The sequence below is a fragment of the Xiphias gladius genome, chromosome 2, assembly GCF_016859285.1.
Source record: "Xiphias gladius isolate SHS-SW01 ecotype Sanya breed wild chromosome 2, ASM1685928v1, whole genome shotgun sequence".
Taxonomy (NCBI): Eukaryota; Metazoa; Chordata; class Actinopteri; order Istiophoriformes; family Xiphiidae; genus Xiphias; species Xiphias gladius.
This window is the reverse complement of record NC_053401.1, coordinates 7,414,847-7,437,118: the sequence shown is the minus strand read 5'-3', so window position 1 is coordinate 7,437,118 and position 22,272 is coordinate 7,414,847. Positions and strand designations below refer to the sequence as shown.

The 22,272-nt window shown below is 40.5% G+C and overlaps 1 protein-coding gene across 1 annotated transcript; it reads left to right on the top strand.

Annotated features, from left to right (window-relative positions):
* The first annotated feature begins 730 nt into the window (after positions 1 to 730).
* Positions 731 to 21,560, top strand: dcn (decorin). Its single transcript, XM_040148405.1, has 8 exons — positions 731 to 1,126; positions 9,001 to 9,230; positions 14,355 to 14,467; positions 15,632 to 15,845; positions 17,235 to 17,348; positions 17,779 to 17,872; positions 18,753 to 18,891; positions 20,089 to 21,560. Exons 2-8 carry the CDS (start codon positions 9,020 to 9,022, stop codon positions 20,287 to 20,289), a joined length of 1,086 nt encoding a protein of 361 aa, XP_040004339.1. The 5' UTR covers positions 731 to 1,126; positions 9,001 to 9,019; the 3' UTR covers positions 20,290 to 21,560.
* Positions 21,561 to 22,272: the final 712 nt, after the last annotated feature.

Sequence of the window (22,272 nt, the reverse complement as noted above, 5' to 3'; positions counted from 1 at the left end):
TTATTCTGTCTACTGCAATGTGTGAAAAGTTGCTGGCAGTGACGGGGAAAGTTTACAGTAACGGCTGCTTGTTGATGTGCCATGCACATAAGACAAAGGCAATCCTGAGGAGATTCAACACCGAGACTGTGTGTGTGTGTGTGTGTGTGTGTGTGTGTGTGTGTGTGTGTGTGTGTGTGTGTGTGTGTGTGTGTGTGTGTGTGTGTGTGTGTGTGTGCGTGTGTGTGTGTGCGTGCGTGTGTGTGTGTGTGTGTGTGTGTACGAGTTTTTATTACCTCTTTGGAACCTTTTCCGGAACACCAACCTTGTTGGGACCAATAGTCCTCATGGGGACTGAAGCCCAGTCCTAAAGAGGCAAAATGTCATTTTTGAGGTCCTGGTTACTGTTAGGGTTAGGGTTCGGGACAGGCTGTCCACAATTAATGGAAGTCAATACAAAGTCCTATCAAGGATAGCTGCGCAAATATGTGTATGTGTGTATGGTGTTTTTGTTTTTTTTCCAGGGGGTAGTCAGTGTAGTGTTTAAAAGAGGACGAAGGACAGAGAGAGTGTGAAAAAGGGAGAAAGAGAGTTTGTGTGCAGGGTTCTCAGCTAAGCTCCACAAAGGACCTATCATTACCAGATGTCACAGTGAGGGTGGCTGTCAGCCGACTCACTGCTTATTGCCTTAAACTCCAACTCTGCCTCTTTCTCTTCTCTTTCCCTGTTTCTTCTTTTCTCTTGTTGCTCCCTCTCCCTGTCTCCCTTTCCCTGCCCTCTCTCCTCTGTTTTTTTTTCTTCCTGCCTTCTCCATTTCCAGCTGTTTTTGGAGCGCGCAGCGAGAACGGGGGAAGTTCTCCACCAATTGTTTCGGTCCTGAGAGGAGCTCGGCGGTCGGACCCCTCCCTCCTTCTGTCTCTCTCCCCTCTCTCTCCTCTGTCTCTCTCCCTCTCTCACCCTCTCTCTCTCCTCCCCTTGTTGTGACAGAGCACACCTGCTTGATCTTGGCTGCATGCGCTCTGAGTGAAATTACCCCATAGGCCCTCGCAGCCACTTCACAGTCTCATCCCCCCACTCGACTGGATTTTGGGAGTCAAGCTCATCTCGCCCACTTCTGCTGTCTTTGCCGTGCTTTTACTGAGAACAGGTAGGTTATTCTTTTTAAATCTGGGAGAGGAGAAAAGTAGGGGTGTTAATGGATGAAGTGAGGTTAGGAATAAAGAGTTAGGTTTCACTTTGGAATAATTTTTAAAAGGAGAGAGAGGTGTTGAAAGGGTGGCCCAGTTTTTCCTGGGTTTCTGCATAAATGCAAGCATGACAAAATTTATTGTTCATGATTTTAAAGTCACATTATTTGTTGATGACTTTATTTTATTTTATGAAACGACTGCTTGTGTTTTTCACCGTTACACTTATCACGTCTTTTTGGTAAAATGGATTTGAGTATGTTTGATTCACTTCTTTATACATTATGTTGCTTCTACCCCTTTCCGCAGCCTTTGTGTGTGTGTGTTGTGTATATTCCAGATATGTTGCCAGGACTTGTTCCCACAGCACTCTTGGCTTTGTGATGAGAGACCTTAATCATTTCCAGTCCAATCTGCATACAGCTCAGTGAAAAGAGCAGCGGCTAGGGAAGGGGGTGTGGTGGTGCTGTTGATGCTGGTACCTCACTCCTCTGCCAAAAACCTTATTCTTCTGGCCCACTGTTAATCTCCAAAGTATCCACCACCGAGTGCCATGTCCCTTTACAGCAGTTTCTCGGTTTACAATTTCAGGTCGCAGTTTTTCAAACTGTTGCTTTTTGCGGCACTTGACCAAGTGGAGTGTTTGGACACTTGTTTGCTGATTGTTTGGATGTAACCCATATGGAACTGCATTCCTCAATTTAGACCCACGAGTTACCACATTTATACGTGAAAAGTGAATCACAATTGTTATGCTTACATAAAGACAAGGGGCTGAGTTAGGGAAAGGCAGAAAATTTAGCTTTTCTTTCCACATAAGTTGTTTGCTTCTACATTATGTCTTTATTTGCTATCATCAGGAGAAAAGATTATGATTTGTTGCATTAATTTGTTCCCTTTCTCTTTTTGTTTAGCTTTGTTACACTCTTATTCTCACTTTTTTCCCTCTCCCTGTTGCTTTTGGGTAGTCTACAATGAAATGGTGGGGGGAAAGCTGAAACAACAATAAGGATTTATTTGTGTTGATTCAGCCCATTACTGCTTGTCAAGACTTAAACTGGAAAAGTTGTTTTTGGTGCTTCTCACACTTTCCATTTTAGCAGTTCATTTGAGACTGCAACCAGACCATTTCAAACCCAATCTCTTATCTGTCTGCTCTGCAGTTCTGTGTCTTCTCAATATGAACCTGCCCTGCCCATCGTGGCATGTGCTGCTGTGTTTTCACAGGAGCAGAACAGCAACCCAAATTGCTAGGGGCAACTTAAAGTGAGACGCTTTGAAGAGGAGATGAAAAAAAAGGTGTACCTGGCAATGCACAGTGCCATTAATCCTCTAATGGTACAGCTTCCTCTATCAAAGAGAGGTCTGAAGGCTTCCCGGCAAGCCACCGCACAACTCTCAGCTAACTCATTACATCCCTTTTGCCAGCAGGGAAAAAACCTAATAAGGCTCAGCTGCAATGAATTGCACTGAGTGGACTTGAGTGAAACTGAACGAGGGAAAAACTGAGGTAAAAAAAATAGAATGAAAAGTGGAATTTAGAATAGAATAGAGGCTAAAAGAAGCATAAACACTGTACTAAAATACACCTAGAGCAATAGGAGCACTTCACCAGTTCACATTTTTGAGTTGAACTGAGCAGATGTTTAGCATTTGAACCAGGAATGAGTGAACGGAAGCTTTGGAGGAGACAAGGCCTAGATTTGCACTCAGGGTCTGTTTTTTTCCATCTGGACTTCAAGTCTCTGGGTCAAAAAGAGCAATAGAACAATAGAATTGAATGGATATCAGCCATGAAGGCCCCCCCCCCCCTTTGCTCACTGGAATACCAGAAAGTTCCACATGTCAGTCTTTCTGGCCAAATTTTTAAGGGTTAGACAGAGAAAGAGAGGAATACCATAAGCTATGGGAGGAAAGCCGGGGATGGAAGGAAAGAGCTTAAAATGGGAGGAGGAGATGGAAAGAGAAGAAAGGGGAGAGAAGGTTGGGCAGTTCGTCCACGTCTGTGCAGCGCAGACTGTTGATAATGGGACTGAGGTTGATGGCAGGCCGACAGCTCTTCTCATGGTACAGCTGAAATGTGGTTTAACCACTTAGTGGCTTCCTCATGCTACGGCTCTATAGAACAGACATGCAGAAGAGACCCTAAAATGATCTTTCAATATAATAAAGTATAATAAAATATATCAACTTATGGGTCTGACATGCTTTTATTTTTGCTGTATTAGAAAATATACTGATTGTAGTCTTCAAAGGGAGTGTATTGAGCATTCTTGAAGTCAGAAACCTCCCATGCAGGCATTATAGATGGCTGTTTCCCAGACAAAACTGATTTGGCGTAACTCCTATTACAAGAATGTTTTCGCTCTGAGATTGTTGGCTGTGTCTTTGCATATTTTCAGATGCACATGTTCTTACTTACAAAATCCTCCTATACATCAGACACCATCACCAAAGGAAGAGCTCATAAAATCATAATTTTTTACATTTTAGCATACATTTTAGCACAACATGCGCCTGTGACTGAGCACATGTGTTTATGCAACCAACTGGGAGAGGAGCTCACATTCGTTCACTGATGGGTTAAAAGGGCCACAAGTGTTTTAAATGTCCTTTGGCCTTGTAAATACCTTCCAGTGATTCATTGCTGACAGACGCTCTGCAGAGGCAGACGCAAGCCTGTGGAGAGTTGGACGTGAGGGGGGAGGTAGTGGATGGGTGGAGGCTGGGATGGTAGTTGGTTTCTGCTTAATATTGTTTCCTTCATTACAACATGATTTGAGTTGCTGAAATCATAAATCACCATGGTGTTAATGCTCAAATCTGTTTCATTTGAATCAAATATTTGTTAAGTCTGGTTGATGTGGTTCTACGGGTATGTCATTGATTTTCTAAACTCAAAAGTTTCAATGAAAGGTCGTGACATAGAGGAGAAAGTGACAAAGGAGGGAAAATCACTTTACTCCCTCATGCGAGCTCTGCTTCCTGTCTGGGAATCATTAGTAATGCTGGGGCCAGACTTGGGGGAAAGCGGAGGGAGGGAAGAGAGAAATGAGAAAAAAGAGGGAGACCGGAGAATTGACAAGGATGCCGCCGCTACAGGAAATGTCAACCTCCACCCCTTTTTTCTTGGTCGGACATGGGATGATGAATCGCAGGTTTCAGAGACACGAGAGATGAAGATAGAGATGGTTAGTTTATCCTTTACCACATGTCCTTTTCTGGGACATGGTAGACTGTAAATCTTTTGAAAATACAGACTCAACTTTATCAAAGCTGCCTGTACTTGTTACTTTTTGATACATTTTTTTGCTATACCTACCTAGTTCCATGTGCAGTACTTCGACAGGCGTCTGCTGAGCATTCAAAGCCCTTTCAAATTCTGTGGATAGCCTTGAACCAGCATTTGCCTCAGTCCAGTTAAATGTGCAAAGTTAATATTTTTCTTGATTCACCAGTGGTTGAAGTTCAGAGACATGGCCAGCTTTCCTAGTACACGAACATCCTCGTGCAAATCCTGTTTCACAAAAGTCCAACATTACTTTTCAGAATTGGCTGAAAAATCGTCCAGTATTTCCTACTGCTCTAATTGTAGACTGAATGTCTCGTCAACACTGTGTGAAGTTTACCTTCTTTTTACCTCAGAATTGTTGTCCTTGTGCCTCAAATTTTTCATTTGTTTGAAGGTTTTCACAGTGACATTTTTTTCTAGCATGGTTCTTAAAAGTCCATTAGTAGGAATATTGATTGTGTATCAATTATTCAGACATTTGCACTGATTAGTGTCAGTCCTACTTCTTATGAATAAAGCTTGGCCCATTTTCGTCTTGTAAACTGACTTAGAGCTGTGCCACGACATGATACTGGCAATGTTCCCCGAATGATGCCACACTGAACTGACACATTACGAAAAAACCGTTAGTGAGAACAGTTTAATGCAATGGCTCCTCAGGAATATACATGTAATCATGCAAATAATAAGGATGTTTGATTTTTACATGTTGGAGTCAACAACTGGTATACCCAATAGCCAAACCATCGTATCAATGATCAAAATCAAGGGAGGCTTGGTTTCATCTCAACATTGAGTCAGTTTGAAAAAAAAGATCATACAAAGTCATATCATGTTTTCTAAGCTACAGGGCACAAAACTGAAACCTTCGTAACATCAAGGATTCATTTCCAGCTTGGCGTGGTAACTATGATTCTTCTTTGAAAGTAAAAGTAATAGATGAATGGCTTTTTTCTTTCGAAGAAAGTTGTATCTTGTTTGAAGGGATTTGAAATGCTGACAGTGGCAAGATTTAGAGGTTGCGTGGTCAAGTCATGTTCCAGCATGCTGTGTTGACAGTCCCCCGGGTTTAGCATGCACACATACAGACACGCACACACACACAAGTGTGTTGTTTGAGGAGCCTGAGTGGTGTGTTCAGTAGCTTCTTCAGGTTTGTATGTATGTGCATATGGAGGTGGGGGCACCGTTGTGGAGCAGGCCATCCTGCAGGGCCCGTGGGCACATCTGAGCAGACTGGTAATGAAAGAGCCAATGCCTGGGACACAGCAGGTTGTCTCATGCATCGTCTTCAGAGGTTCATCCTAGCTGGGAAAACTGTGAAAAGATTTTTTTTCAAATTTAGATGTTTAAAAAAAAAGACTGAATTTGATGATAATTACTTGTTCTGTGTTTTGAATTTAGAGCGACCTTTATATTCACAGACAGAACTTGGATGAGCCTGTATCCATTATTTCACCACTCTAATTTTTATACAAAGCCATAAATTTCCACAATGTACAGCTCTCCGGTTCCAAATCCAAAATCTCCAGACTTAATAATATTAATATCACTTATAGTTACTCTTCAGCTGCAGTTTCCTGGTTTTATTCCAAAATCTTGTTTTTTTTCTCATTACCAACAAGTCCTGGGTCTGATTATGACTCATAAAGTAGAAGTAATTCTTGTCTTTGCAGTAATAATGCAGCCATTAAATGCTCCCGGACCTTAGCCTGAGATTGCTCTCTCTCCTTTTTTTCTTCTTCTCCTTCTTCTTGCCGGCCTTGTTCACATTAAAAGCGGCTGAAACGTTTGTAGACGAAGGCTGATGGATTGATGGCAGGACACATGGAGGGCCGCCTGAAATCCTACACCAATGCACATGCGCATGTATATCTGTTTATGTGCTTGTGGCCATGGGTCAAAGCAGAGAGATAAGGTTCAGTCATTTTTTGTGCTTTGCGTCTCCTTCAAAAAGAGCTGGCATTGTAGATAATTCTGAATGTTTCAGCCTGCAAGATGTGCCGGATGTGAGTAGTTCGCCACTTTAGTACCACTATGAAAAGTTTGATAAACTGAATTTCAAACACTTACCAGTATGGGCAGTCAATGTGTCATACTACAAGACAAGCTCAACCTACCTGGCATCTAAACAGAATAAAATGAATCCTCAAAGGCATCTACAAGCACTATTTGCCCATAAGTGCTTTACACCCCTAATTCCAAAAAGACGGCAGAACGTTTCTGCCAAGTGTGCAGAGAAGGTTTTCGTTGGATTGAGCTGTGCTTAGATAAGAGAGCCTGACACAGCCAAGATTACTCAGTGTGTTGAAGACTAGAACAACGTGTCCTATGGTCTATTGTACGTTCAGACCAGCGCTCTTTGTTTGAGCACCTCCGGCTACAGTGCAAACTGTATATGTTTCCAAGTGGAAAAACTGCATCAAGACGTTACACATCCATGTGACACAATTCTAGGCTCTAAGTGCCGACTTATGAAATCACCCTTTTGAGTGTTTTCCAAGTTTTTTCCTCTTCATAGCAACAGAACAAGAGTAAAAAAAAAAAAAAAGAAACATTAAGAGGCAGAGATATCCCATCCAACACAAGTCCCTTCGGAACAGAAGCGATTTCAAGCTTGTTCAATACTGTATGCAAGCACTGCAACCACTGGACTGAAGCTGTACAGTGTGTCAGAGCGGAGGCTGTTTTGTGGACAAGGGCTTTAATTACAGCCTGTGTAATCTCAGCCGTGATCCCGATGACCTGATGTAACCCTAATCTGGATAACACTACATCAGCACATTCTCGTTTTTCTTGCTTTATCTCTCCTTCTCATAGGCACAGACCACTAAAACTTTTGTAAAAATTTGAACTGTTCTTTGATTGCTTTTCACACATCCAATATATTTACGTATAAAGGTACATACACAACATGTGCACCTGCTTTAATACACTTAGAAACATGAACTTAATGCTTTATTCACCTCAAAACATGCAAATACACACACAAAGAACAAAGATGTAGCACATAAACATTATACATATGCACACAGACCATATAAACAAGCCCAGAGTCACTTTCGACTCTGGCCAACTCCTGGTCATTTTCTTCATCATCCTGGTCATGATGCTCAGGTCAAGGTCTGCTACAGACCAGCTGCTCCCAAATCATTTGTTAGCAGCTGTGGCTCAAATCCGCCCTTCAATTATTGTGGCAGCAAGAGGGAAAGAGAAACTTTTGGCTTTACACATGACGAGCAGATTGCTAGGTCTTTGAGATTTGTGTTTGTGTTAGTGTGTGTGTGTGTGTGTGTGTGTGTGTGTGTGTGTGTGTGTGTGTGTGTGTGTGTGTGTGTGTGTGTGTGTGTGTGTGTGTGTGTGTCTCTGTATAAAAGGTCAGGGAGTTGGTGTGGACGTCCGCAGTGGATTTGAGTTAGAGAGAGTGTGTGTATGTGTCAACTGGGTTGCGGTTGTGTTTAGAAGTAGACGAGTTCATAACGAAGCAGGATTTTGCCAGTGACTCTGGATACTTGCTTCTTTATTGTATTTTTTGACACACACTGAAACCATAAAGTACTTGTCAAACAAATGATCACTATGATTCATTACTTTAGAATAGAAAATGTAGTACAACGGTACACAGTGGCAGCCATGAAATGCCTCATGATGTATCCCCTGTGTATTACTGTAAAAGCTAATGCAGATGTTACCTATTCTGCAGCATGTGTTGTTTCATTCTTTTGTATAAGGTAAACTACATAGACCATCATTTTGGAGGAAAAAAAAATATTTGAAAACAAAAACAAACATTACTGGTGAATCTTAGAGTACAGTGATTTTCAACCTGCGGTACTTCTATTGTAGAGGAGCTCAACCGACTGGAGAAACTAACTACTTGTTAGCCGGAAAGCTGATGCTGAAGCTAAAATGAATAAGTAGCTAACTAAAAAATAGTTAGCTGAAAGCAACGGATAGACAGTTGAAATAGCCTGCTAAAAAATAGTGGATAATGGTTAAAATAGGTAGCTAAAAGTAAAGCAAATGGATGAATGGTGAAAGAGGTAGCTAAAAGTAATGGTTGAATGGTTGAAATAGCTAAAAATAAGAGATAAATGCTTTAAATACATGGGGTACATCTGATAAACCTTAACCAGATTTCTTTGATTTGGCTTTGCACCTACCCCTCCTCCACCGCCTTTCACCTGATGCTAAAAACAGACCAGTTAAATAGCTTATTTGGCCAATCTCACTAAATTGTTACACCCAAGTGTTTAACCTTCTGGCCCCCAACCCTCCACCTCTCACCTTTGCCCTTTGCCTCTCTGGACTTCAATCAGTGTCTCTTGTTCTGTCTTACTCACACAGCGTCTTTCTGTCAGCCTTTGAATCACTGCCACACTGAGAATCTATTTTCCCTCTTCTCTTTGCTTACTTTCGTTCCGATTATAACATTAAATCAGAAACGGATAGTTATACAGAGTAGTTTAAAACTAATCATAGACAGACTGTTTTCAAAGTGTATCCACCCAAACCTTTGAACTGTGTCCTCTTGTTTTCCAGGCTCCCTGCTAGCAGCACCATGAGGTCGGCCTGTCTCTCTCTGCTCCTGGTCACTGCCTGCTGGGCTCTGCCCTTCCGCCAGTCTGGCTTCCTAGACTTCATGATGGAGGATGAGGCGGGATCTGGTTCTACTGAGGCCCCTCCAACTTATATCCCTTTCATTCCTGACGGACCCAAGTGCCCCTTCAGATGCCAGTGCCACCTTCGTGTGATCCAGTGCTCTGACCTCGGTAAGACAAGACACCCACTACTGATGGTTCATATGGTTGGGTATGATCCCATTGATTTTCTTTATCAATGTATCCTCTTTAAGGTTAAAGGTGAGCCTACCCCAAAATGCATTGGTTGAGAGGCAGTCACACAGGGTTAAAATGCAAACTCCACACAAGTGTATAACTGCAGGCAATTAATACTGAATAAAAAGCGTACTTTTGTGATCTCGAATGAAAGGCTTGGTGACTTAAATTTGTGCTAGAGAAGTCATCAGAATGACAGAAAAACAAAACTGATCTGACACACTATCTGAACACGTCTGGGATTCTCTCTTGACTTTTTGACTTTGAATTAGACAAAGGTGTAATTACTGGAAACAAAGGCAAAAATAGCTTAAACCCCATATATTTTGTGTGTTTTCAGATTGAACTTGATAAGGAATCTGTTGTAGTGTTGTCAGCATACAAAGGAAGCGGTCGTAGTATTCTCTGTGACACCTAAATCCCCAGTGTTTATGAAAAACGTGTATAGGTATTACAGTAGTAGATCACTTTCATGTTTGAATTTACAGTTTCAGAATCTAGTCAAACATGCATATACAAAATATCTAAAAAAAAAAAAAAAAGGGAAAAAAATCAAAGACAAATTACCAAAGAAATTTTTTACAGATACCCTAGTCAGTATTTGTAAATGGAAGAACAGATTATCCTGCAATATATTCTTGTATATTGTTATTTTTACCTGGATATATTACGGCAGGAACTCTGATTATTTTTATCAGAAAATAGAGAAAAATGCCCATCACAATTACCCAGAGCCTGAAGTGACGTCTTCAAATAACTTTGTTTTGTTTCAGCACTATAAAACAGAAAAGCAACAAATCCACATCTTTTACTAACTTGAACAACTGATCATTTCAGCGCTAGAATATATTTTCCAAGCAAAAGGGTAACGCTAAGCTTACAACTTCAAAAATTGGCTGCTGTTGTTTGTTTTAAAAGTTGAGAAATACTGCCTCAAAACCACTAAAAACTATTGTTCATCTTTATCATTTCTTTGCTTTATCACACCTAACTACTAATGCTACACGTAGTTCCTAATTGCTACTATTAATCAGCATGATTTGATCTGAATCAAAAAAGTTACGAAAAAAATGTCACAACTCTCTTGTTCGTGTTCGTTTTCTTCGTCCACGCCTCCATTTGGTGTGCTGGCCTGGATTCCCAACAGCTGAGCTCACCATGATGTGTCAGATGCTGAGGTCAGATGGATGTCTGCAGTAGTTTTACCGTACTTTTATTGTGCTGAGTGACATTACTGGTTTTTAAAAGCGGGAATAATCACTGACTTCACAAGCCTGCCCATCTCCACTGTCGACCCAAAACCACAGTGATTCAAAGAGTGTATTATGTTACTCATCAGTGTGAATTCCCCCAGATGCCACTGTTGATAAGTTAAATGCTGATGTGAGTCTTCACTTCTGTAACAACTACATTATTTTGCTCTTTCTGGGCAAATTTTTTCTTCAACAACAATGAAGATTAAAGGATAGCCTGGAAGGTGCTGCACAAGTCCAACCACCTCAAATGTTCCAAAACTTGTTTCTCAATGTAACACTTATTCGCCCAGACTACAGTTACTTACTCACCTTGTTGCTTCAGCACAGTGACAACAATTTACTCAATTTTCATTTTTGGTGCTTGGAGTTTCTCAATTCTGTTTGTCTAATCTGATATAAAAGAGCGTAAGTCATCTCCCCGACTTTGACACAGAGAGGTCCCTGACCTCATTTAATCTTGTTTATTACATAAAACTGCTTCGCTACGCAGTTTGGTTTGAGTGGAGTTTTTTTGGCTCCGCTTTTGTTTGCAAAGGAAGGCGCAAAAGCTTCAAGGAGACTGATGAAGGAGCGGGGGAGTGACACAGATGGACAAACTGAGAGGATAAAATTAAAATAGGAGAAGACAAACATAAACGGCTCATAACCACTTTCATCTAGTAAGTTTAACAGGGCAAGGGTTGGGACAGTAAACTACTATCACAGAAAGTGTGAGGATTAAACAGAGAATGCAGACAGGCAGGCCCAGATGGACAGGTGGCTTAAGAGTCAAAGCGACAGACAGGCGGTCAAAGACACAGACAGTTGGAGAGAGTGATGTCCAGGAAAAGACTGGTTCCATTACATCAGTGCTCCAGCCAGGGCCCCAGTCATCAGCAGCAGCACTTCCCCCAGAGAGGCAGCTCCATGGCTGGATCCTCAACTTCTGCATCAGCAATGTTGGCCTCAAGCTTCCATCTGTTTCCCAGATCTGCTGGCATTCACACAAACGCACACTCAGACACACACAGGAATAAACATGTGTACGTATTTGGACACACACAGGCCTGGGCAAGGCAGAAAGTGTGTGCTCCCCATCGAAAAGCACTCTTTAGCTTTTGTAGATGTGGATTTTTCCCCCGTGAGTTTGATGCTGGCAGGATAACAGCTGAAAAATTCAGGAGAGAAAAATTAGCCTAAGGGTCAAATCGGATGTGATTGCATTACCAGTTCTCCTACGCAGAGGTTATGTGCAGAGATTGTGTAAGGTGTTTAGTCAAATCCACCCACAGTTTTGAATGAGCCCCCAAAAAATCCAAACTTACTGTAAGAGAGAGACAATCAGGGCTTTGGTGATGCAGCCAGATCAACTTGTCTTGCTCAACCACAGCACCAGACGAGTAGAGGATATTGCATAAACACTGTAATTAATGCTTGGAAGACTCTAGTGCAGTCAAAGGCAATCATGGGACTTTGTTTTAAACTGGAGTGGTACTATAATAGTGGGGGCAAGACTTAAAGTCCCAGTTCTCTTATACTTTTCCTGCCAAGTGGCTATCACCTGAAAAGTGAGACCGAAACATGACTTTCAAATAATTTATACTCATTAGTCAGTTCATATTATTTTCTTTACCTCACTGTGTCATATGAGCAAAGCTGTAGTGGGTACGTTGGACAACTGGATGTGACCTGAAGAAATTGGCTGTGTTAAGTTTGTTTGTTTTTTTAAATATCCAATGAAAAGTCTTAAGTTAAAAGTAAAAAAACTCTCATTTTTTTCACTTATTTTTCACTTATTATGTTACTCTGGTGTACAATCAACAGCTCATTTGTGTTTTCCACCCATTTTTTTCTTCCTTATTTTCTGTTACAGGAAGCATTTTTGCACTGTTTGTCTCGACAAAACCTCGTTAGGAACTGCTACATAAAATCTTGGTGGAAAACTATGTGGGTATTACTTGAGAAGGATCCGTTAAAAAAAAACTAAAGCCATTTGCCTTACATATTGACATATGACATATCTTGACACCTTTTAAATTCTCAGTGATGCCACACACATTAACAGACCCATTTAAACTTTCTACAATGGCCAGAAGAAGTCTGTTAAAGGGTATTCCAGCTATTTGGTTTTGCATTTCCATGAGGAGGGGGCACAGGTTAAAAAGGAATATTCAAAATTGTAGCAGCAAAGGCTAAGAAAATCTGACTTTGAGAGAAGCGCAATGAATAAAGAATGTGTGCGTAAAGAGGTACAAACTGCCATGATGGTTTGTGGATCACCCACTGTCGAGTCGGAAAGGTTGACAGCAAAGCAAACCTAGCTGGAGGTAATGTTTGGGTGAGCTGAACAGAAGTCGTCAGGACAACATTTGTTCAGACATACGTATGTGGACTGCAGATACGGAGTGTAGCCGAAGCTTCTTTGTTAAACAGTTTATTCTACGCCTCTTCCCCTGAAATGTAAACTGCACATTATCTATCTCAGCGTATTTTTTTGTGTTACCACGGATGCATAAGAGCATACACAATAACTCCCAGCTGTGTTCACTCAGTTTTTTTCAAAACCGGTCCTCTCAACCGAACAGTCGTTAACTACAGCTTGCCATTTTCTATGTCACATCAGCCATGACGTGCCATTCTTAAGTCCAAGCAAAATGATTTAGTGTGAGCTCAGTGTCCAAGTATGCAGTCGCATACTTACTCCAAAGGAAATTTGTTTTAAGGTCCATTTCCACCATGTGTGCCTCAGAGCATATCGAATAGTTATTTGGTCCCTCTGGAATGTCACCATAAAACTAAATCTGCATAAGTCCCTATCATTGAGACTTTATGTAGAATGCTACATTGAGAAAGCAGACCCTGTTATTTCGGAGTGTCACTAGTGTAAACCCAATTACTGTTTCCTGCTCCTCTAGATTTTATTCTGTGTTTTTGACAATGTGCAGTCTATGACTTTGTAAAATCTGTAAAATTTAAAGTACTTCTCTATAGTATTATATTTTTTTATGACTAAATAGGCAGCAGTCAAAGTTTGACTTCGGAAAAAAAAAACAAAAAAAAAACCTTAGTTATTATTAAGAGTTTAACCGTCATAAAGCTCAGCTTATCTGTTTAATTAAGACTGTGAGGGTGTGGCATGATCAGATTTGACTGATAGCGCCAGCAGCGAAAGCACACAATTGAGCAACTGTCGTTAGATTTTGATTTCAAACTTGAGAAAAAATTAAGGAGGATAACACAAAATACAGAACTCTCTCAAGCTTAGCAACCATAACTGCTCGCTTAGCATTATATTATGAATGTAATTATTATTTATATTAAGACCATTTCACAGGGCTCTCATTTTAAAAATGATTCAGCTGGAATCATTAAAAAAAAAAGCTGGAGATGCAACTCAGAGTTTTAGCATTAGCATTAGTTTATGCTACCTAGCTACAGCTGGTAAAATCAGATGGCGACAGTTGCTTTTTAAGATGTAAAAATCCACGCCTGTTGGCTAGATATTAAATGCCTGATTTTGTTTACTTCTCTGTTAAATCGAACACCCACTGTTTCAAAACATTTTGGGGACTTGTTGAATCTGCCACTGTTGGCAGATAGAGGCTGACAATCAGTGACTCCAACCTTGCTCAAGGAGACCAGGAGGTAACCAGTATGGTGTGTGGTTAACCTCTCATCACCTCAACCAGGGCTTTCACTGACTCACTTCAAACTGGGTTTTCCATCATCCATCATTCTAATGGATATTTTATTGAATTCTGATGCTGCTTACCCTCATACAGTACATCTAATTAAACAATGTCTCACAAAAATTCACCATCAGGTCTGAAGGCAGTTCCTGGGGATATCCCACATGACACCACCCTGCTAGACCTGCAGAACAACAAGATTACTGAGATCAAGGAGAATGACTTCAAGAACCTCAAAGGACTGCATGTAAGAGACATTTTACTTCCATCTGTACAGCTGCATGTCTGTTCACTGTGTGTTATTCCTAACGTTATGTAATGTGGTCTTATGTAACCATTACACTAACCACAACCCCTCTTCAATATGAAAAATTTGATGATCCCCATGGGGGAACACATTGTATTAAACCCATTTGTTGGATTTTGTTGGATTTTACTTGTGCTGTCAGTGAAAAAGTATTCCAGGATGCTGTCTGGGAGGAAATTGTACCTATTTATATGTGTGTGTCTACAGATTAGAACCAGCTTCAATAAGTGTTTTGTCAAAACACTGTCAAATAATTCGCAGCTCATGGAGCAAAAGCCAGTCATACAACATGCAGCATGGAGTCCACATCACCTTCCATCCTTTACTATACAGAAACAGTGAATCCCAGCACCACCATTCCCCCCAGCCACCAGGTGCATGGAAACTATTCACCCGTAGGCCTTAACAGCCTCACACCTCCGAACTCCTGTAGCTTTCTTGCTTGCAATAAATACCTCTGTCTGAAGGCCATTGCTGTTTCCACTGTAATGTAACTTGCTTCTCAAGGGGAATGGACCACATACCTCACACTGACTCATGTCTGCTTACACAAGATTGGAACAACAGGAGTGAGATTCCTCTGAAAATGCATTAGGGATATCGCATACTGCCTTGAACTTGCCCCTCCATCTTGACAGAGCAGGCACCAGGTTGGAGAATCTAACAGCTGCTGAGCTCAAAATGTCCTGTTTTTGTTGAATCTCATCTAGAAAGTACATATTTTTTACAGTCCCCTGGTACATTTGTAGCAATGAATGATTCTGAGTGGAAGAAGTGGAAGAACAGCGAAAGCCACTAAAGTGTAAAGTTTCAAATAAAGTTCAAATTCCATAATAGATCTTTAAACAGTGATGGGAATTTAAACAAGAACAGACAAGATTTTTAGAAAAACTGCTGTAATCTAATACCACTAGTTTTTACTCCACTTCAGTGACCCATTAAATGTTTCGTTCCAGAATGAATCTCTTGAATTTATCTTTTGATGCAGTGTTTTCACTAACCAAAAGTGTTGTGGAGATAGTGGTAAAAGCTCTCCTACGCCATGCTGCAGGAAAAAACATTTCTAACACCAGTATCTCATCTCCCTGGAATTGCTCCTTACAGGCTCTGATCCTGGTGAACAACAAAATCACCATCATCCATGCCAAGGCCCTCAGCCCTCTGACCAAGCTGCAGCGCCTCTACCTGTCTAAGAACATTCTAAAGGACATGCCAGCTAACATGCCCAAGAGCCTGCAGGAGCTGCGCATCCACGAGAATGAGATTACCAAGATCAAAAAGGCCTCCTTTCAGGGCATGGCTCAGGTCATCGTCATGGGTATGAAATAAAAAAAACACTTCCTCATTTATTTAAGAATGGGAATATTTATTTGGATAGAACAAGCAATTTGAAGAGGAATGAAAGAGGATGGCATGTATTTTCAAGCAGCAAGTCATATCCTCCAAGCTATGTTAATGATCTTGCAGATGGCAACATTTCAGCAGGAATGATAAAAAAAATATTTACTTAGTGTGAAAACAGTGTTCAGATGTAATTTTTGCACTGACTGTAGTGAGTTTTTCCAGCAACATCCAGAAAAGAGGGGACCGTTTCTTTGGGGCAGTGGGTGGAAATATTTTTTATATTATTATATTATAATATTTTTTTTTCTCTAAGATTGGGTTAGACAAAGCCATCTGATTGAATTGCATTGCCTGTTTTCATCTCAATAATTTTACTGGGAAGGCAGGAACCTTTTTGGGAACTTTACTTTACAGGAACTTCAACCTGAACCAGGGTCTAAATTTAGTATGTGGGCCATTAGTTCCAAGGGACAAAATGTCCCTGCTCAGACATTTTCAGTCTCTCTCCACCTCTGTATGTCTCCTTTGCAACAATCATTAAACATTAAAGTTGTTCAACAGTATACTAAAGAGAACAACAAAATTTGCATCTCAAAGGTGATTTTCGTCTGTAATTTTGATTTACCTTCTCGGTTTTTCATATATATTGGATGCGCAACTGGTAATGTACAAAAAGGACATTTAGTTCCTTAGTGGGTTACTTTGGTCTTAGGGTTCCCTATTTCCTGGAACTGTTTGGTCGAAAAGGGGCTACAGAGTCCTTCGCCAGGTAACAGATTGTGTATGTGAACATACAACCTTACCCAGGTCACACTGGTGCACCACAACAGCTGTAATAAGCATGTAATGGCCTTTACTATGGGGTATGTAAACCTTATCCAGTCATTTAATATATCAATCGAGTTGTGTGGGAATGGGATTAATTTTTTTTTGGGAAAAAGGCTCATGTAAACTCAACGAGAATGAGAGGTGGCCTGCTGATTGTCCTCAGAGACCTGAAGGAAAGTTTGATTCATGTTGTTCATGGCTGAGACCAGGCTGCACACTTAATCTCTGACTTGCAAAACTTCCTGTTCCACAAATTAAAAATTATCATTCTGTCACTGCCCCAACTAAAGCAGAAAGCGTGGATTCAGTCACTGAAAATGCATTGATATGAGAATTAGAATCCCACCGTGAGAAATCGGGGAATCTGGTTTAGAGAACGGCTGCGTTGCAAACATAAGCTATTTTCTTGCCCAAGACTTTGTTTACTCCTGACTCAGCTTTATGTTCCCATAAAACACCAGGAGGGGGAATTAACTTATTTTCTTCTTTCTTTCTCTGGTCTCAATCTTCTATTCATTCCTTTTTTTTTTTTCAGAGCTCGGGTCCAACCCTCTGAAGAGCGCCGGAATCGAAGCTGGTGCTTTTGCTGACCTGAAAAGGGTCTCTTACATTCGCATTGCAGACACTAACATCACAGAGATCCCCAAAGGTATGGCGCTGATATCTTTTTCGACAAAAAATTCATAAATTAGGGGATTTGGCTTAATCCAAGTTTTATCCGGTCACGATCAGCCAAAAACAACCATCTTCTATCAAAAGAATGCACGCTTGGATTTAAGTGGACAGCAAAACAATGGGCTGAATGTGGGGAAAAAACAGAAACTGTGCTGCACAGTAATTCAAAACTATTCCATCTCATGGTGGGCACATGTGAGATGTACTCAGTGAAATGATATATGTAATGGGAAGCCTTTGCAAAATAATTTGATTTGACAGAAATGGAAATAGCCACTCTGTGATAACTGAGCTATAATTTAAGTGGTTTCGTAAAGTCATATAAGCTACCAAGGTACAAAGGTTTGTGTGTCTTGAGTCATCACTTAGTTCCTGATGGTATTGCTTGTCCTGTGGGTCACCAGGTCTGCCCAGCTCTCTCTCTGAGCTCCACCTGGATGGAAACAAGATCACCAAGGTGACAGCTGACAGCCTCACAGGCCTGAAGAACCTGGCTAAGTACTCAAAATTATTATTCCCTTTTTTAAAACATTAATCCTCGTTAACCTTACGATTTTTATTTGACTTTGAGTTTTAAAGCATGACTATGTCTAACTTTTGCTGATCCGTTGATATTGTGGAAATTATAGGATAATTGCACATTAATTTCCCCCTAATTTCTTCAAATTCTATAAAGTCATGTCTAATGATTATGTACAGTTAGCTAAGTTAGCTAACTTTACCCACTAAAAGCTAAGGGTCATATCAAACCAAGTATGGTTGTGGTGGAAAAAAACCAGAGTGTATTAAGCAAATTGCATTGTATTGCATGAATTCAGTTTGTCACTCTGTTACTTCATCTTTTAAAAGATACAAAAAGCTGTGCTTTGCACTTACTCTCCTTAGGAAAAATGAGAGTTTGTATTTCTTATCCTGTTTATGTTATCTCTGAGTTTTTCATGCTGTCTTATGTTTTTATTCTCTGGTTTGACATGTATCAGCTTTACTTGGAATGCTAATTCTGGCATTACCATTTATCCGATTTACTATATAACAAAACCCAAGACCTAAACAGTAGTTTTTTGATCATCAATATAACTGGCTTTCTTATAAAATCGGTTACACTGTCTTTATAAGATCATTGTTCAAATTGTGTCAAAGATGAAATACCAAGCTAGAACAAAAAGGGCTTTCTTGCTGCATGAGTACAGTATGTTGATAAGTTGGGTTTTTTTTTTTTTTTCTTTTGATTGTTTTTTGATTATTTTGGAACCAGGAGACAAACACTGATGTCACTATCTCGGTTTCTCCACTCATGCATTTCGCGCTCTTGTGTTTCTTGTTCCTCTAGACAATTGCACACCACCATGTCTCATCTACTTGCTGATTTTTCTTGCAGGCTGGGTCTGAGCTACAATGAAATCAGCTCTGTGGAAAATGGCACACTGGCTAACATCCCCCACCTGCGAGAGCTTCACCTCGACAACAATGCTCTAACCAGCGTTCCTCCTGGCCTGCCCGACCATAAGTACATCCAGGTAAAGTACTTGTATATCTCAGTATGATTAATCCAGTTCTGAATATACACAGGGAGATTGTTATTGCAACCATTTAGTTCCAGCAAATTAACATTGCTTGAACATTATAGTTATGTTACTCATTTTCTTATGGTGTGATCACACACAGCTCATTTTCTCTGATGTAAGCCAAACTGGAAAAGTTAAGTTTTTGCATTTTTGCATTTGGTTTGTTTAGGTTCACATGTCCAATTACAAGTCAACCAAGGCTTCCATAACAAAAGTCACATGGATTCATTTAGTTTGTTTATTGGGTAGAGTGTTGGTAGCCTGTTATACTATAGTATTACTGATTTTGGCAGTGGGGGGGGGTGTAAACATACCTGATTGCAGGCCCTTTAACTTTAGTTTGCCTTCAGTTCATTCAATCATTTCATTAGGCTTCTCAAGCCTGAGTAACTGCTGCATCAATTCCATCCCCATAAAAGCCTCTTCAGGTGATTTCCTGTAGTGGGATGAGATTATACATTCATTCCGAATGAACTGCAGCACTGTGCACCTGTGTGTGTGTGTGTGTGTGTGTGTGTGTGTGTGTGTGTGTGTGTGTGTGTGTGTGTGTGTGTGTGTGTGTGTGTGTGTGTGTGTGTGTGAGTGTGTGTGTGAGTGTGTGTGTGTGAGTGTGTGTAGACATTGTTCAGAGAAAATTTGTTGTGTAAAAACTATGTTTCCTTCAACTTAAATCAGAGCATACTTGCACATAAACTAATTGCTTACTGTGCGTTATCACACGCATATGCAAATGTGTCTGTCTTATGCAACCGAAGTAACCTGAGCTGCTTCACCACATCAAACAAAGAGTGTTGAGATCCTGCCGAAGAGCAGATGTGCCACAGAAGATGGGTGTTTCCCTCTGCGAGTCCTAATATTATTCAGATGTAGCCTACACAAAAAAAACATGCTTTTTCTCAAGCATCAAGCAGCATCATCTCTTTGGTATTTTGGAGTATGATCATATAGGAAGTCCTCTTTTCCTTTCTCCACTGTCTTTAGTTAAACATGAAGGGAAAGAAAATCTAGTTGGCTTTCTTGAGCAGTCATTAGTCATTTAGGGACTTATTATTATCCTCTTTATGTGCTTTATTTTGGAAAAACTAAATTATTGCCATCCACATCCTAGTCAGTAACCAAAGGTTGTCATTATTTAAATCCCTTCTCTAGGTGGTCTACCTTCATGTCAACAAGATTGCTGCTGTGGGAACAGGGGACTTCTGTCCTCCTGGCTACAACACCAAGAAGGCCATGTACTCTGGCATTAGCCTGTTCAGCAACCCCGTGCCTTACTGGGAAGTCCAGCCGGTCACCTTCCGCTGTGTCTTCGACCGCTCCGCCATCCAGCTCGGCAACTACAGGAAGAAGTAGAGCTTCCTGCACGCCTCTGCAAGGAAGTGTGTGTTTGTAAATGAGTGTGTGAAAGTTTTGTAAGCGTGCATGTTTGACCCACAACACTGACCCCCTACCAACACTGACTCCCCACAAATGATGACGTCATTAATCCACACACTCATTTCAAAACTTTAGTGGACATGGACCTCAAACACAACATATCATTTTCATTATTTAGCTTTGAGGTTGGAGCAGCAGTAGTACACACAGCTTACAGCAAACACCAGCATACTATGGTGATGTCCTCACACACAGCACATCATTCATGGGACCAGTTTAGCAAGCATTAACATTGCAAATATGTTCTCACATTCATGCTGTAACATATTATTGTGCATAATATGTGCAATTCATTCATTGAACAAATTGAAATTCAGTGGTGAACCCTTACGAAAAAAAAGATTTGAAATCTCTCTCTCTGTGGAAAATGTTATAAAGCCCTGCTTCTCAACCATTATCTGTTACATGACTTATAAATAAGCTGGCCTGTAGAGCAGGCAGCAAGGGGTTAACTTGTGTTTTACAAGACCTTTTTTACAACTGGTATACTAGAATGTACTAGATATTACCTGTGTACTAGGAATAGCATTCAGAGTGTAACATTACCACGCTGCACTCCATGACAAAACTCTGAGTTTCTATTTGTATAGCAGTCAATTCAAGTAGAGATAAAAACAACCGTGACTTCTATCACATTGTGATTTCTTGTGCTTACTTCAGTGTTGAATTAGTTCTGGGTGTTTTTACACTTTTTCTTCATCACATTCCATCCCCTGTTCCTCTCCTAGTGTATGTTTTTTCCATTAAAAAAACAAGGTGAAAATAGCTTCTAAAAAATCTAGAATAAACCATGTATGTTTTAAACAGAAGCCATTCCCAAAGATTTATATGCATGCTCTTATCGTTTCCTTTCAACTTGAACCTGGTGCTTTCTGGAATCCCTGGTTAATGCGTGTATGTATGTCTCTCAATGTTTCCTTGCCCTTTATTTCTTTTTATTTTCAAGAGTAAAGACAATTTGGAGGGTGTATGTGGACTGGCATGCCCACAGAACCCATGTTGGTGTGAATGTTGTATGTATAGACGCTGTATATAAATGCTGTATAAAAACCTCTCATCACTTAAAGGCACAAGCACTTACCATAGCTCAGACTTAATATATCAGCAACAAAGGTGTTCCACTTTTTTCCGGAGCAGGGGCTCCAGCTAAGGTGTCCTGAACAAAATAAAAATACTAATGGAAAAAGTAGCAGTTTTTGGTGGATGTAATGACCAGAACTTGCATATTATCAATGGTGTACACGGGTATTTGTGCCCCTGGTCACTGGATGCAGTAACTACAAAACAAGTGCAATTAGGCCAGCGGCTTCCTGGCGAACAAGGTCAAGAGGAGGCACAGGTAAAATGTCCTGAGAGACAGGTGGGAAACCTTCTCCGATACTTACACACAAGGAACACACATGTGAAAGTGCTTCATTTAACAAGGTTCATATTAATGATAGAAAACCTTGACAAAGACTTGAAATGTGCAATAAGGCTGCCTTAATTGGCTTAGCCAAAATTATTTAAAAGTTTGGAAAATTTGCTATCTATAAGAGATATTTGGGGATATCAATGCTTTTTTCTGGGAAGGATCTGTCAAGTGAAATGCACCCAAACAACATTTTCACTTTTATCAGACACTTTTCTCATCGTCTAATAACAATAGGTCACCTTACAGATGTTACAACACACCAGTGAGACTGTACCCCTGTCGAAGAGTAAATATAGGTTGGATCATTCTTCTGTGTCCGAAAAGTTATAACATGGGAGCCATTCATCAAGCGCAAGTGCTCAGCATATTACAGGTGTTAGTCTGGCAGGAATAGTTGGGTCTTAGCTACTTATTTGGCTGTAATTACAGCATCTTAAATGAAATCAGTGACAGTGTCCTGTTATAGAACCAACTTTCACAAACTA

What these genes read in the sequence shown, in the direction of transcription:
- dcn (XM_040148405.1), top strand. Translation starts at nt 9,020, where the DNA reads ATGAGGTCGGCCTGTCTCTCTCTGCTCCTGGTCACTGCCTGCTGGGCT. An exon ending in GGCTCAGGTCATCGTCATGG is followed by an intron (nt 15,846 to 17,234) that starts GTATGAAATAAA and finishes TTTTTTTTTCAG; the next exon opens with AGCTCGGGTCCAACCCTCTG. An exon ending in CCGACCATAAGTACATCCAG is followed by an intron (nt 18,892 to 20,088) that starts GTAAAGTACTTG and finishes TCCCTTCTCTAG; the next exon opens with GTGGTCTACCTTCATGTCAA.